Source organism: Oryzias melastigma, linkage group LG10 (assembly GCF_002922805.2).
Source record: "Oryzias melastigma strain HK-1 linkage group LG10, ASM292280v2, whole genome shotgun sequence".
Classification (NCBI taxonomy): Eukaryota; Metazoa; Chordata; class Actinopteri; order Beloniformes; family Adrianichthyidae; genus Oryzias; species Oryzias melastigma.
The window spans coordinates 23,684,034-23,698,640 of NC_050521.1; the positions used below are offsets into that span (position 1 = coordinate 23,684,034).

General features: G+C 40.0%; 3 protein-coding genes across 3 annotated transcripts in view; 2 read left to right on the forward strand and 1 right to left on the reverse strand.

Annotated features, from left to right (window-relative positions):
- Positions 1-2,933: 2,933 nt before the first annotated feature.
- On the forward strand, positions 2,934-6,440 carry LOC112153368 (histone deacetylase 3-like). Its single transcript, XM_024283546.2, has 13 exons — positions 2,934-3,071; positions 3,144-3,225; positions 3,729-3,785; positions 3,852-3,907; positions 3,971-4,104; positions 4,175-4,255; positions 4,329-4,402; positions 4,469-4,533; positions 4,612-4,701; positions 4,791-4,849; positions 5,659-5,738; positions 5,992-6,149; positions 6,229-6,440. The coding sequence occupies exons 1-13, from the start codon at positions 2,935-2,937 to the stop codon at positions 6,296-6,298; spliced, it is 1,143 nt and encodes a 380-aa protein (XP_024139314.1). The 5' UTR covers position 2,934; the 3' UTR covers positions 6,299-6,440.
- A 284-nt stretch (positions 6,441-6,724) lies between these two features.
- The window catches only part of myot (myotilin), a gene marked incomplete in the record, with an annotated part of 35,328 nt that continues 27,445 nt past the window's right edge, over positions 6,725-14,607 (reverse strand). Inside the window, 1 exon segment of the mRNA XM_024283532.1 lies at positions 6,725-7,432. Coding sequence (XP_024139300.1) covers positions 7,293-7,432 — 140 coding nt within the window.
- Positions 8,516-11,697, forward strand: LOC112153362 (nuclear factor 7, ovary-like). Its single transcript, XM_024283538.2, has one exon. The coding sequence runs from the start codon at positions 8,726-8,728 to the stop codon at positions 10,139-10,141; it is 1,416 nt and encodes a 471-aa protein (XP_024139306.1). The 5' UTR covers positions 8,516-8,725; the 3' UTR covers positions 10,142-11,697.

Sequence of the window (14,607 nt, forward strand, 5' to 3'; positions counted from 1 at the left end):
GGGGACAGAAGGTCGAAGGTCCCACCTTCCTTGTGTGATGCATGCGTGTTTGCTTGTTAGAGTGTATGTTTGTGGTGTTAGAGGTGTTCAAGACAGAAGCTGGTGAGAAGCAAAAAAGTCTTGTTGTGCAACAATTAACACTAAAATTAGATTTTAAAAATGATTTCTTCATTTTAAATCTTTATTTATAGAAAGTTAAAAACACAAAGTTCAATATTTTTGTTTGTCTTCTGTATAAAAATGATCCACAGTGATCCAGAAAATGTGACTCTGATGTTCTGTAAATACATTTTCATTAAAGGGTCACTGAATCTGTTTTCTTTGATCTTTAGTGTCTCAAAATGTTTTATATTTATATATTTTTATGTATTTAATTTCAATTATAGAATTCACTGCCAGACTTTCAAATGTTTGAAAGAAATCTTCATGAAGAACATTTTGTCATTTAGCAGATATTTTCATGTTTGGTTTCAAGCTCTTCTGATGTAAAGAAGAGTTTGGCATCGACTTTATTATCATCATCCTCTTAAATGTTGTTAGAGAATCATCAGGAAAATGTGTGATATACCAAAACATGTATTTATGTGTGCAGAAGTATTATAGGAGTTCAGTTTATTAAAATTGATTTTTTTAAATTGAAATTGTTGTTTTACTTTGATTTTACTTCCTTGAATGTAATACACTGTGCCGCCACCAGAGGCCAGCAATTCTTCCGCTTTGGCTGTCAGGCAGAAAGCTGCAAAACTGCAGTTATTGAGACAAGTCGAGACGCTTTAGAGAAACCAATTAATCTATGAAACATGTCTTTGGACTGTGGGAGGAGTTGCTGGAGAAAACCCACACGTGCACGAGGACAACATGCAAACTCCACCCAGAAAGATCCCAGCTGGGATTCAAAGCAGGGTCTTCTCGTTATGAGGAGAAATAATAAAAAAGAAAGGTAGGTCAGGCCGTTTTCAGCTTCAGGAGTTTCTTCTGAGCACCAGATACTTTCTCATGTATTATTATGTTTTTTAACTTCTTTATCCTTTAGGGCAGGGGTCACTAGCAGACCGTGGTCTGGATCTGGGCCCAGATGTTGGGTCATGGCGTCCCAGCATCTGGGCCGACCTTGACACAAAACTAATACGGCACCTTTATTTTAAACTGTTCAAATCTTGTTTTCATTGCAACACATTCTCATTACTAACTCATCACATATGGACGTATGGTTCCGGCCCCCTCAGCGTCACTTCTTGACGTTTTGAGGGTTTCAAACTCGTGATTTTTCAACATCCTGCCAGTTCCCATTAAATCAGGGGGTCCCCGACACGGGGTGCTTGATACCGGGCTGCAGATTTCTACATTTTTATCTTCTGATTCTGAAGGAAGTTTTATTTTGTTCAGAGCGAAAGCTAAAAGTTAATGAAAGGCAAACAAAAAGACAAATTTAGAAACTTTCTTTTTTGGGAGAAAAGAGCCATGATCTGAAGAAGAGCTTTCCACTTCAGAGAAACATAAAGCTGCTGTTTACAGACACAACCAGGAGTCTTCCTCCAAACATGGATTTATGGAGATAGTCGTTTCCACGTATCAAACTGCTCTGCAGAATATGCAGCGACAGATTCTTGAATGTTTTCCATAATATTTATTATTATACTTAGAAAATACAGTTTTTGACATTTAGTCATTTTGTTTTTTGCTTTATTTATTTCCTACATCTAAAAAGTCGCAAATAAAGTTATTAATTCCATGCAGATGTTCCACCAATACTCAGCTACTTAAAAATAAACAGCATTATTTGTTTTCTGGACCTTAACTTCAAGTAATGAGTTCTAAATGGACCTCATTAAACTTTAGTTTAAGATCCCTGCGGTACAACAAAGAACATTTCAGATGTTGCTTCAGTATCTCTGGAGTTGAAGAGTCGGTTAAGTAGAAACTTCTTTTAGTGAAAGGTAAAACTAACTGGAGAGAAACTTGTTCATCTATAAAAAAGGCTAAAGAACAAACACAGAAGTTTTTGAATTTTCTAGAAGTTTATTAAATAAATGATAAATGATGGCGGATAGCTTTTAGGTTATTTGACCAAATCGCTCCAAAAATGCCAATTTGGTTTAAAAATCTAAAAGCTATTAAAGAAAAATGTGAAAATTTACACTAAAAAATTTACTAAAATTAGAAAAAGCATCAAAAGCTAATGTAAACTGCAGTTATAGATAGTTCTTAGTCTGTTTTATTATTTTAAAGGGTTTTGGTTTGATTTGGTCCAATACTTTAAGAGCTATTGAAGAAACATTCTGTCATTTGTTGACGGTCCCTAAATATGAACAGAGCGAATGTCTGTCGAATGTCCAACCTAAAACTTACTTCACCGCAGTTTATCTTGTTATCTACTGGAGTTTTTTTAAGCTATTTACAGTTTAGCTAATATTTTAGCAACATGCTAAAGCTTTTTTTATCTTCAACAAATCTAGGACATGGAAAGGTTTTTGTTTTTAATGTGGTTTATTTGCTTTTTAAGCATTTATTGTTTTCATTGAACATTTTTATTTTTCAAAATCAACTGTTTATCAGTTTAGAGTAAACTTGTGATTCTTATCAATAATGTTTTGAACTTATCTAGAGTGTGAGCTCACAGAAAAACTGGTCCACAAAAACTGATCTTATATCACAGTTCTGGTTACAACAGCTTTTAAGAATCTGGTTTTAAAATTGTATTTTATGTTAAAAGACTGATGTAAAAAACTTTATTAAATCTTAATGTACTCCTGTGGACTAACTACAGGGTATTTATGTGGAGGCCTCACCGTTTGTCCCTCACCCACAGTCTGGTGTTGCACTATGGCCACTATAAGAAGATGATGGTGAGACGCTCCTGAAGGTCCAGAAGCTGCTTTCTCTGCTGCTTCCAAACAAAGACTTAACTCTGAATTCTGTTACCGTCAGGTTTTCATGCCGTACAAAGCCTCTCAGCACGACATGTGTCGGTTCCACTCTGAAGATTACATAGACTTCCTGCAGAAGGTCAGCCCCAACAACATGCAGGGCTTCACCAAGAGCCTGAACACCTTCAACGTAGGAGATGACTGGTGAGCGCTGCTCCTCCGTTTTCTTCTTTTGCTTCATGCAGACGTGACCGCTAACCGAACCGTGGGTTGTAGTCCTGTGTTTCCAGGTCTGTTTGAGTTCTGTTCCAGATACACCGGAGCGTCTCTGCAGGGCGCCACGCAGCTCAACCACAAGGTAACCAGTCAGTTTTGTTCTGTCAGTCATAAAAAGTTCTTCATGGACTTCTCTGTTAAAGCACACGATTGAACTTAATGCTCCCAGCAGCTCCATTTAAGGAATTATTTACAGATAAAATCTTTACAAAAATTATTTTTTAAATTGGATTTCAATGATTACAAAAAGCTGCAGATTCCAGAATTTCCTTTTTACTGTATTTGTTCATCCCAGAGAGCAACAAGACAAAAACACTGAGTAGTTTATTGAAAAAACATGGAAACATTTATTGAAATCATTGAAACAAGAAATAATAAAATGAAAGACCAAAGTGTTGTTTTTGGCATCATTTTTAAATGATTTTTCCTGGACTGAGTTATTGTTATGACCTTAGATCACCACTAGATGTCACTGTATGCCCTAAAACACCACATTGGAACCTATACTGTCAGTGAATGAAAGGTTTATTCTTTGAGGTTTTTGTTCTTGTCAGGTTTACTGAGTGTAAATATTTCTTCCTGCAGATCTGTGACATCGCCATCAACTGGGCTGGAGGTTTACATCACGCCAAAAAGTTTGAGGTCAGAAAACAAACTCCTGATCTTCACGTTTGTTCATTTTCTGATTAAAATGTTTTTCGTTTGCAGGCGTCGGGGTTTTGCTACGTGAACGACATCGTCATCAGCATCCTGGAGCTTCTAAAGTGAGGCGGCGCTCCTCTGCACCTCCTGACTGTTCCCGCCTTTTCTAATCATGTGTGTTGCAGGTACCACCCCCGCGTTCTGTACATCGACATCGACATTCACCATGGCGACGGGGTCCAGGAGGCCTTCTACCTGACGGACAGAGTCATGACCGTGTCCTTCCACAAGTACGGGAACTACTTCTTCCCGGGAACAGGTGAGAGCTGCTCCCGGCTCGTGTTGGCTCCGTCTTGGATTTGTGAGGACTCCCGGCTGCTTTCCTGCAGGTGACATGTACGAGGTGGGGGCCGAGAGCGGCCGCTACTACTGCCTGAACGTCCCGCTGCGAGACGGCATCGATGACCAGAGTGAGTGGCCAGGTCTGCGCAGACAGGCGAAGCGTCTGCTGCGAGCGTGCAGTCACGGCTGTGTGTGTTGCAGGTTACAGGCAGCTGTTCCAGCCGGTCATCAAGCAGGTGGTGGATTTCTACCAGCCCACCTGCATCGTCCTGCAGGTCAGCCGCCGCCGCCGTTTGTCTGGTTCTGTGGGTCATTGTGAGAGCATTGCTGTTTGTTTGCAGTGTGGAGCCGATTCTCTGGGCTGTGACAGACTGGGCTGCTTCAACCTCAGCATACGGGGACACGGGTGAGACTGTTTTACCCCCCCTCACGTGCGGGCAGCGTTTCTGCACGGTCAGCATGATGACGCCGCTTCCTGTTTCAGGGAGTGCGTGGAGTTCGTGAAGAGTTTTAAGATTCCTCTGTTGGTGCTCGGAGGAGGAGGGTACACTGTGAGGAACGTGGCTCGCTGCTGGTTAGTGTCACTTCAACCAAACGGTCTGTTACCATAGCAACCTGTGATGAATATTAAAGGTTTGTGTAACTTCTGCTTTGTGGATGTAGGACCTACGAGACGTCTCTGTTGCTGGAGGAGTCCATCAGTGACGAGCTGCCGTACAGCGGTGAGAAACTTTACTTACTGTATACACTTAAAGAAATATCTAGTTCTGGCACCATCTGCTGGAAGGTCAGGTTAGTTACAGGTGCTGGTGGTGAGGTCTATGAATAAAATTAAGAGGATTTTAAAAGAAAAATCAGTTTTCTATGACAGAAATATCCACTTGCATAAAAAAAAACACCAGTATGTATCAAGAATGAAGGTTTTTGAACACATATGGTGTTCACACTGGAGTATAGCTTCCTAATACTAACTAATGGACTCACAGCTGGAAGAGGGTTGGTGTGAAATATCAAAATTTCGTCACATTTGAACCGAGGCTTTTAGATTCCGATGTATGAACAGTGTCCCAGAAAGTGTCATCAGTTTGAAAGTTGATCACAAAGAAAAAAACTAATAATTTCCAATTACACCAAGTTTCGTTTTATGTTACTACCAAATCCAAGTCAAATTAATCTGGACTTGCGACGTATGAAGTTAATGTGTGTTTAAACAGGAAGTGATCGCTTGAATTCACATAACCAAGAGCAGTGTGATCATAGTTTAAGATGTTGGGAAACACGTCGCTATTTATGTCAAGTTTGAGGTCAAAGGTCATTTGGCTCACGGCCCTTTTATAGAGTCAATAAAGATGGACGCCTTTGTTACTCAAAAAGCCATTACTTTAACTTATTAATAACATTGCAGAACAACTTATTTTAAACAAAACATAAAGACAGATCAATAATATATTAAATATTACAATGTTTTGTTAAAACATGTAAAAGCAGCATCTTCAGTAACCAGAGAACTCTTTTTTCCTGATGTCTACAGAATATTTCGAGTACTTTGCTCCAGACTTCACTCTGCATCCTGATGTCAGCACCAGGATCGAGAACCAGAACTCCAGACAGGTAACTCCGCCCCTTCCTCAGGTGTTATTTTATGAACTTTGCTGCTTTAAATAGTTTCTCAACTCTGATATGGATCAGTGTGATTCTGCTGAATCAGGTGAACCTGTAAGGTTTTGTGAATAAATAAAAAAATCCTACATTTTTCTAAAAATGAAGTTTCTCTAAAGAATTTTAAACCCCCTTTAGTTCCTAAATCCAAGTTTTCCATTATTCCTTGTGGATCTGTTAAACTAACTCGCGGTCGTTGGTGCAGTACCTGGAACAGATCCGTCAGACCGTGTTTGAGAACCTGAAGATGCTGAACCACGCGCCCAGCGTCCAGATCCACGACGTCCCGTCAGACATGCTGAACTACGAGCGCACAGACGACCCCGACCCGGACGAGAGGGGAGCTGAGGAGAACTACACCCGGTCAGTTCAAAACAAAAAGCCTCTCGTTCCCGTTTCACCTGCAGGATTTAGTCATGAACGTTGATCGATGTGCTTTCAGACAAGAGGCAGCCAACGAATTCTACGACGGCGACCATGACAACGACAAAGAGAGCGACGTAGAAATTTAAAGCTGAAGGATTTCTGAAGATTTGACCAAAAGAGACAAAGAGCCGATTTGGACAGTTAAGGATTTGGAATACACTTCTGTTTTCTTCTATGTGGTTTTTGTGTGTGCTTTATTTTTTTTTTAATAAATGTTTTTAGCTTTTATTTCAGGACTGAAGCTTATTTATTTCAAACACGTCTTTTAATTATGTTGTTTTCAGCCAAAAGTAGGAAAAATTTGTGTCGTTTTCTAGGGCAGTTTCTGCAGAGCAGCAGGAGTTCATTAGGAATTTGCCTCAGAGTTGGTATGGGGTAGGTCTGACTTCATTTCCCATCATCCATCAAATGACAGCAGGAGTCAGATCTCAGGTGTCATCGACTTTATTCCACAATCATTCAGTGATTATATAGAACCTCTAACACAACAAACAGAACTTGATGAGAAGAAACGCTTCTAAAAATCTACTTTTATTTGTGCTTTTAGCACAGAGACCGCTAAGCTGAACGCTTTCATCACAGCTGGTTAAAAGAGCTGAACTCGCTACCATTCAGAATGAAGGTGAAGTTAATCTTTCCATATCATATTTAAATCCAGTTAAAATGACTTCCATCATATAAAGCATGGTTCAGGTGTAGCACTCGCCCTTCAGACAGGTTTCTTCACACTAAAACAACGTGAGGATGAAAGAGTGCAGAAAAGTGAGGATGGAAACACTAAAGTCTGACTCACAAAAACACACTAGACTTTCTGTTTGTACAAATGGAGCTTCAACACATTCAAAAGCACGCCATCCTCTGGCCTAACGACAAACTGCAGCAGGACTGAACCACAGGAGTCCTGAACCCTTCAAAGATGGGTTAGAAAAGTGTCAAGCGAGCAGCATCTCAGGTTTGATTGCACCTTTGTTTCCGGGGTTCTGTCGTCCCTCCTAAGCAAAGCGTACCTGTCCTTTACGGATTCAAGCGCCCTCTCCTGTTGGATGTGGGTAAGTGCAGGAGCGGCGTGAAGCCGGGACCTTACAGCTCCTCGCTCTCGTACAGCGGCGCGGTGTGCTGGGCGGGGCTCTCCACCGTCAGAGCGGGAATGCTCACCGAGGACAGCAGCTTCAGGGTCTTTGAGCCAGGGGGCGCCGTTTTGACAGGCGGGGTGGTTCGAGCTGAAAGGAGACGCAGAACATTTTAATGAGAACTCCTCCATGGACGTGACAGCGCTTCATCTGCAGAGAAACGTGAGGATCTCTCTGATGCTTGGATTCTTCTCATACCAGGTTTCTGAAAATAACCGGGCCTGCTCCATTTGTCCTGAACAGCACAAAAAAGAAGATGGAAGGAAAAGATAATTCTGCGTGTGACTTGGTGACCGCTGATCAGTCTTTTCAGAAAACACTGGTCATTCTGAAGATGAATCTGGAGAACTGTGAACATTTTCCTTCATCAAAGGAGATTAAATGGATCACTGCTCATTCTGACTGTATCAAAACGTTGATTGAGAACTTTAAGACTTGATTTGATGGCTTTACTTTGGGAGACCAGCTCTTGATCTTTCTTAAAAATCCATTCTTAGTGAAGAATTGTCATTTTTTCAATAGAGGCCAAACCTTGTTACAAATGGACAATTACACAGCACATTCATGTTACCTATTGCACTTTAAGTGAAGTGCAGCAGTATGTTTAAGTTTATGTGTTATATTTTTTACTATTCTTCAATGTACTTACTGTATATATATTTAAGTATTTTTGTACAAAAATTAATGACAGAAATACTTTTTGAGTCAATAAGCAAAAAAAAGATCTTTGCCAGTTTAACTCCACAATGGAATTAAATAAAAAAAAAAAAGAAAAATGAATTTTTGCATGTTCAGAACTCGGTCTACCAAGCTGACAGATTTACTGGACCTCTTTCCAAATTAGTTGGAGATCCCTGTTCTAAATGTACAAAGGGCAAATATATTTGCTGTCATCTGGTGGTCAAAAGTAGAACTGCAACTGACAAAAGAGTTAGCCCTTCATCTATAAACGCTCAGAATGACAGCATTTTATGATAAATAAGTTAAGTCCTTTTTTAATCAGTAGTATTTTTAATACATTATTTTATAATTATGACATTTATGTACAGGATGTAATCTGCAGGATGCTTCATGATTTTAGTGTTAAGTAGTTTTAACATGCAGAGATAATTAGATTAAATTTACTTGAAAACAAACAAGAAGGTTTAACTCACCTGTGGTTACCACAGAAACAGAAACATTGCCACCTAGTGGAGGAAAACTGCACAAACAAGGAAATGAAGCTTAAACAAACTGAAACTATTCTGACTTTGTTACCTGAACTCAGACGCCATTAAAGCTGTAAAAATCTCTGCTGGAAAAACAACGATTTTTGGAATATTTTCAGCCTGTAGTTCAAGACAGAAGCTGGTGAGTCCTGAGACTGAAAGACTTTGGTTAGAAATGGCTGAGAAAGCTGATCTTCTTGAATACCTGAACTGTCACATTTGTTCAGAGACTTTCAATGATCCTGTAACTCTGAGCTGCAACCACAACTTCTGTTCAAGCTGCCTGCAGAAGTTCTGGGAACAAACTCTGAACAAAAACTGTCCCATCTGTAAAAGAAAATCATCTAAAGATGATCCTATTGTAAACTTCAGCCTGAAGAAACTTGCTGACTCGTTTGCTGGAAGACAGAAATCTGAATCATCAGAGACAAAAACAGGAGAGCAGAAGATCATGGAGGTCTGCAGGAAACATTCAGGAGAAACCAAACTCTTCTGTAAAGACGAGCTGAGAGCTTTTTGTTCTGTCTGTGAGTTTTCTCAGCACCAGAGTCACAAAGTGGTTCCTGTAGAAGAAGCAGTCAGAGAGCTGAAGGAGGAGCTGAAATCTGACTTAAAGTCTCTGCAGGACAAGAAGATGAAATACAAAGAAGTGGAGGAAACATACAATCAGATGATTCAACACTCCAAGAAGCAGCTGCTGTCCACAGAGACACAGATCAGAGCAGAGTTCAACAAGCTCCACCAGTTCCTGAAGGAGGAAGAGGAGTCCAGACTGGCAGCTCTGAGGGAGGAAGAGGAGCAGAAGAGGAAGACTGTGAGCAGAGAGATGAAGAGGATCCAGGAGCAGATGTCCTCTCTGTCAGAAAGTATCAGTGCTGTTGAAGCAGAGCTGCAGAAAGACAAGGAGGCGTTCCTCAGCAGTTCTAAAGACACTCAGAGCAGAGCCAGAGCCCAGAGCTCGCTGTCAGACCCACAGCTGCTCTCAGGAGCTCTGATAGATGTGGCCAAACATGTGGGCAACCTGTCCTTCAGAGTCTGGGAGAAGATGAAGGAGAAGGTCCACTTCAGTCCCGTCCTCCTGGACCCAAACACTGCAAGTGATGATCTTTGTCTGTCTGATGATCTGACCAGTGTGAGACGAGGAGAAACTTCTCAGCAGCTTCCTGACAATCCAGAGAGAAACATGAATTATACTTCTGTTTTTGGTTCTGAGGGATTCAGATCAGGGAAACACAGCTGGGAGGTGGAGGTGGGAGATCATCCTCACTGGTACATTGGTGTGGCTAAAGAGTCTGTTAACAGGAAGGGAGAGAGGTCTGCTTCACCAAAATGTGGAATATGGCGTTTATCATACTATAAAGGAAAATACATAAACGTTGTTGGTCAGACTGTCACTGTGACCAAGAGTCTCCAGAAGATCAGAGTCCACCTGGACTATGACAGGGGGGAGGTGTCCTTCTACAACCCTGAAGACATGACTCACATCTACACTCACAAAGACACTTTCACTGAGAAACTTTTACCATATTTCAATGTTGGAAAATCTGGAGATGCAAAAACCTCTAAACTCCAAATCTGTCCGACTGACTGAGATGATTTGACTCTTTTGTCATAAAAAATAACAGATTTTTTTTTCTCATCACAATGATCATCAGTCTTTGATCAATCCACATGATCAGATTTCTTCCTACAATCAGCAGAAAATTATCTTCATTGTTGTGCAACAATTAACACTAAAATATGATTTTAAAACTGATTTCTTCATTTTAAATCTTTATTTATAGAAAGCTAAAAACACAATGTTAAATATTTTGTTTGTCTTCTGTATTAAAATGATCCACAGTGATCCAGAAAATGTGATGTTCTGTAAATACATTTTCATTAAAGGGTCACTGAATCTATTTTCTTTCATCTTTAGCGTCTCAAACTATTTTACATCTAATTTCAATTACAGATTTCACCACAGAACCTATAAATATTTCTATCAAAGTATTGAAGTTTTTTGCTGTTTCAGATCAAGTGACTGTTAAGCTGTTAAATCCTCTTCATGTATAAAGCTTCAGCTGTGTTTCTACTCCTGAAAATAATTCTTCAGTTGAATCTTTACAGACCAGACAAACCACAAAGTCTACAGATGGAGACGTTTTCAAATCTTCTTCTCAAATCAGAAACTTTTTCTTCATCTCGTTAACATCAAACCCAGATTTCTGTTTTGCATTTTCCTCCAACTGTAGACAGTTTCTGTTTTGAGGTTTTCATCCCTGAAATCAGCAGAAGACGGAGAGAAAGTTCCTTCTGTCTCTGGACCGTCTTTCTGAACACATTTACCTCCAACTTTCTGTTAAACTTTCAAATGTTTGAAAGAAAATCTTCATGAATAACATTTTGTTATTTAAGAGAGATTTTCATGTTTGGTTTCAAGCTCTTCTGATGTAAAGAAGAGTTTGGCATTGACTTTATTATCATCATCCTCTTAAATGTTGTTTTAGAGAATCATCAGGAAAATGTGTGATATACCAAAACATGTATTTATGTGTGCAGAAATATTATAGGAGTTCAGATTATTAAAATTGATTTTTTTAAATTGAAATTGTTGTTTTACTTTGTTTTTACTTCCTTGAATGTAATACACTGTGCCGCCACCAGAGGTCAGCAATTCTTCCACTTTGGCTGTGAGGCAGAAAGCTGCAAAACTGCAGTTACTGACACAAGTCGAGACACTTTAGAGAAACCAATTAATCTATGAAACATGTCTTTGGACTGTGGGAGGAGTTGCTGGAGAAAACCCACACGTGCACGAGGACAACATGCAAACTCCACCCAGAAAGATCCCAGCTGGGATTCAAAGCAGGGTCTTCTCGTTATGAGGAGAAATAATAAAAAGAAAGGTAGGTCAGGCCGTTTTCAGCTTCAGGAGTTTCTTCTGAGCACCAGATACTTTCTCATGTATTATTTTTTAAAACTTCTTTATCCTTTAGGGCAGGGGTCACTAGCAGACCGTGGTCCGGATCTGGGCCCAGATGTTGGGACATGCCGTCCCAGCATCTGGGCCGACCTTGACACAAAACTAATACGGCGCCTCTATTTTAAACTGTGCAAATCTTGTTTTCATTGAAACACATTCTCATTACTAACTCGTCACATATGGACGTATGGTTCCAGCCCCCTCAGCATCACTTCTTGACGTTTTGAGGGTCCCAAACTCGTGATTTTTTGACCTGCTGCCAGTTCCCATTAAATCAGGGGGTCCCCGACACGGGGTGCTTGATACAGGGCTGCAGATTTCTGCATTTTTATCTTCTGATTCTGAAGGAAGTTTTATTTTGTTCAGAGCGAAAGCCCAAAGCTAAAAGTTAATGAAAGGCAAAGACAAAGACTTATTTAGAAACTTTCTTTTTTTTTTGAGAAATGAGCCATGATCTGAAGAATGATCTTTCCGTTTCAGAGAAACATAACCTAACCTGGACCTTAACTTCAAGTAAAGAGTTCTAACTGGACCTCTTTAAACTTTAGTTAAAGATCCTTGCGGTACAACAAAGAACATTTCAGATGTTGCTTCAGTATCTCTGGAGTTGAAGAGTCGGTTAAGTAGAAACTTCTTTTAGTGAAAGGTAAAACTAACTGGAGAGAAACTTGTTCATATATAAAAAAGGCTAAGGAACCAACACAGAAGTTTTTGAATTTTCTAGAAGGTAATTAAATATATGATAAATGATGGTGGATAGCTTTTAGGTTATTTGACCAAATCGCTCCAAAAAAAAAGCCAATTTGGTTTAAAAATCTAAAAGCTATTGAAGAAAAACGTGAATATTTACACTAAAAAATGGACTAAAATTAGAAAAAGCATCAAAAGCTAATGTAAACTGCTGTTCTAGATAGTTCTTAGTCTGTTTTATTATTTTAAAGGGTTTGATTTGGTCCAATACTCTATTGAAGAAACATTCTGTCGTTTGTTGACGGTCCCTAAATATGAACAGAGCGAATGTCTGTCGAATATCCAACCTAAAACTAACTTCACTGCAGTTTAATTTGTTATCTGCTGGAGTTTTTTAAAGTTATTTATAGTTTAGCTAATATTTTAGCAACATGCTAAAGTTTTTTTTATCTTCAACAAATCTAGGTCATGGAAAGGTTTTTGTTTTTAATGTGGTTTATTTGCTTTTTAAGCATTTATTGTTTTTATAGAACATTTTTATTTTTCAAAATCATCTGTTTATCAGTTTTGAGTAAACTTGTGATTCTTATCAATAATGTTTTGAACTTATCTAGAGTGTGAGCTCCAATAAAAACTGGTCCACAAAAACTGATCTTATATCACAGTTCTGGTTACAACAGCTTTTAAGAATCTGGTTATAAAAATGTATTTTATGTTAAAAGACTGATGTGTTGATATGTCAACCAAAGAGGAGGTGAGATTGAATTTTCCTGTTTTAAACGTGTCCAATACTGAGCTTGACGTCTTTATTAAATCTTAATGTACTCCTGTGGACTAACTACAAGGTATTTAGTATGTGGAGGCCTCACCGTTTGTCCCTCACCCACAGTCTGGTGTTGCACTATGGCCTCTATAAGAAGATGATGGTGAAACGCTCCTGAAGGTCCAGAAGCTGCTTTCTCTGCTGCTTCCAAACAAAGACTTAACTCTGAATTCTGTTACCGTCAGGTTTTCAAGCCGTACAAAGCCTCTCAGCACGACATGTGTCGGTTCCACTCTGAAGATTACATAGACTTCCTGCAGAAGGTCAGCCCCAACAACATGCAGGGCTTCACCAAGAGCCTGAACACCTTCAACGTAGGAGATGACTGGTGAGCGCTGCTCCTCCGTTTTCTTCTTTTGCTTCATGCAGACGTGACCGCTAACCGAACCGTGGGTTGTAGTCCTGTGTTTCCAGGTCTGTTTGAGTTCTGTTCCAGATACACCGGAGCGTCTCTGCAGGGCGCCACGCAGCTCAACCACAAGGTAACGAGTCAGTTTTGTTCTGTCAGTCATAAAAAGTTCTTCATGGACTTCTCTGTTAATGCACACGATTGAACTTAATGCTCCCAGCAGCTCCATTTAAGGAATTATTTACAGATAAAATCTTTACAAAAATCATCTTTAAATTGGATTTCAATGATTACAAAAAGCTGCAGATTCCAGAATTTCCTTTTTACTGTATTTGTTTATCCCAGAGAGCAACAAGACAAAAACACTGAGTAGTTTATTGAAAAAATATGGAAACTTTTTTTTAAAAGTTTTATTAGTAATCATTGAAACAACAAATAAAAAAGGAAAGACCAAAGTGTTGTTTTGGACTTAACTGCATCATTTTTAAATGATTTTCCCTGGACTGATTTGTTGTTATGACCTTAGATCACCACTAGATGTCACTGTATGCCCTAAAACACCACATTGGAACCTATACTGTCAGTGAATGAAAGGTTTATTCTTTGAGGTTTTTGTTCTTGTCAGGTTTACTGAGTGTAAATATTTCTTCCTGCAGATCTGTGACATCGCCATCAACTGGGCTGGAGGTTTACATCACGCCAAAAAGTTTGAGGTCAGAAAACAAACTCTTGATCTTCACGTTTGTTCATTTTCTGATTAAATTGTTTTTCGTTTGCAGGCGTCGGGGTTTTGCTACGTGAACGACATCGTCATCAGCATCCTGGAGCTTCTAAAGTGAGGCGGCGCTCCTCTGCACCTCCTGACTGTTCCCGCCTTTTCTAATCATGTGTGTTGCAGGTACCACCCCCGCGTTCTGTACATCGACATCGACATTCACCACGGCGACGGGGTCCAGGAGGCCTTCTACCTGACGGACAGAGTCATGACCGTGTCCTTCCACAAGTACGGGAACTACTTCTTCCCGGGAACAGGTGAGAGCTGCTCCCGGCTCGTGTTGGCTCCGTCTTGGATTTGTGAGGACTCCCGGCTGCTTTCCTGCAGGTGACATGTACGAGGTGGGGGCCGAGAGCGGCCGCTACTGCTGCCTGAACGTCCCGCTGCGAGACGGCATCGATGACCAGAGTGAGTGGCCAGGTCTGCGCAGACAGGCGAAGCGTCTGCTGCGAGCG

What these genes read in the sequence shown, in the direction of transcription:
- LOC112153368 (XM_024283546.2), top strand. Translation starts at nt 2,935, where the DNA reads ATGCCGTACAAAGCCTCTCAGCACGACATGTGTCGGTTCCACTCTGAA. An exon ending in CCACGCAGCTCAACCACAAG is followed by an intron (nt 3,226 to 3,728) that starts GTAACCAGTCAG and finishes TTCTTCCTGCAG; the next exon opens with ATCTGTGACATCGCCATCAA. An exon ending in ATCACGCCAAAAAGTTTGAG is followed by an intron (nt 3,786 to 3,851) that starts GTCAGAAAACAA and finishes TTTCGTTTGCAG; the next exon opens with GCGTCGGGGTTTTGCTACGT.
- LOC112153362 (XM_024283538.2), top strand. Translation starts at nt 8,726, where the DNA reads ATGGCTGAGAAAGCTGATCTTCTTGAATACCTGAACTGTCACATTTGT.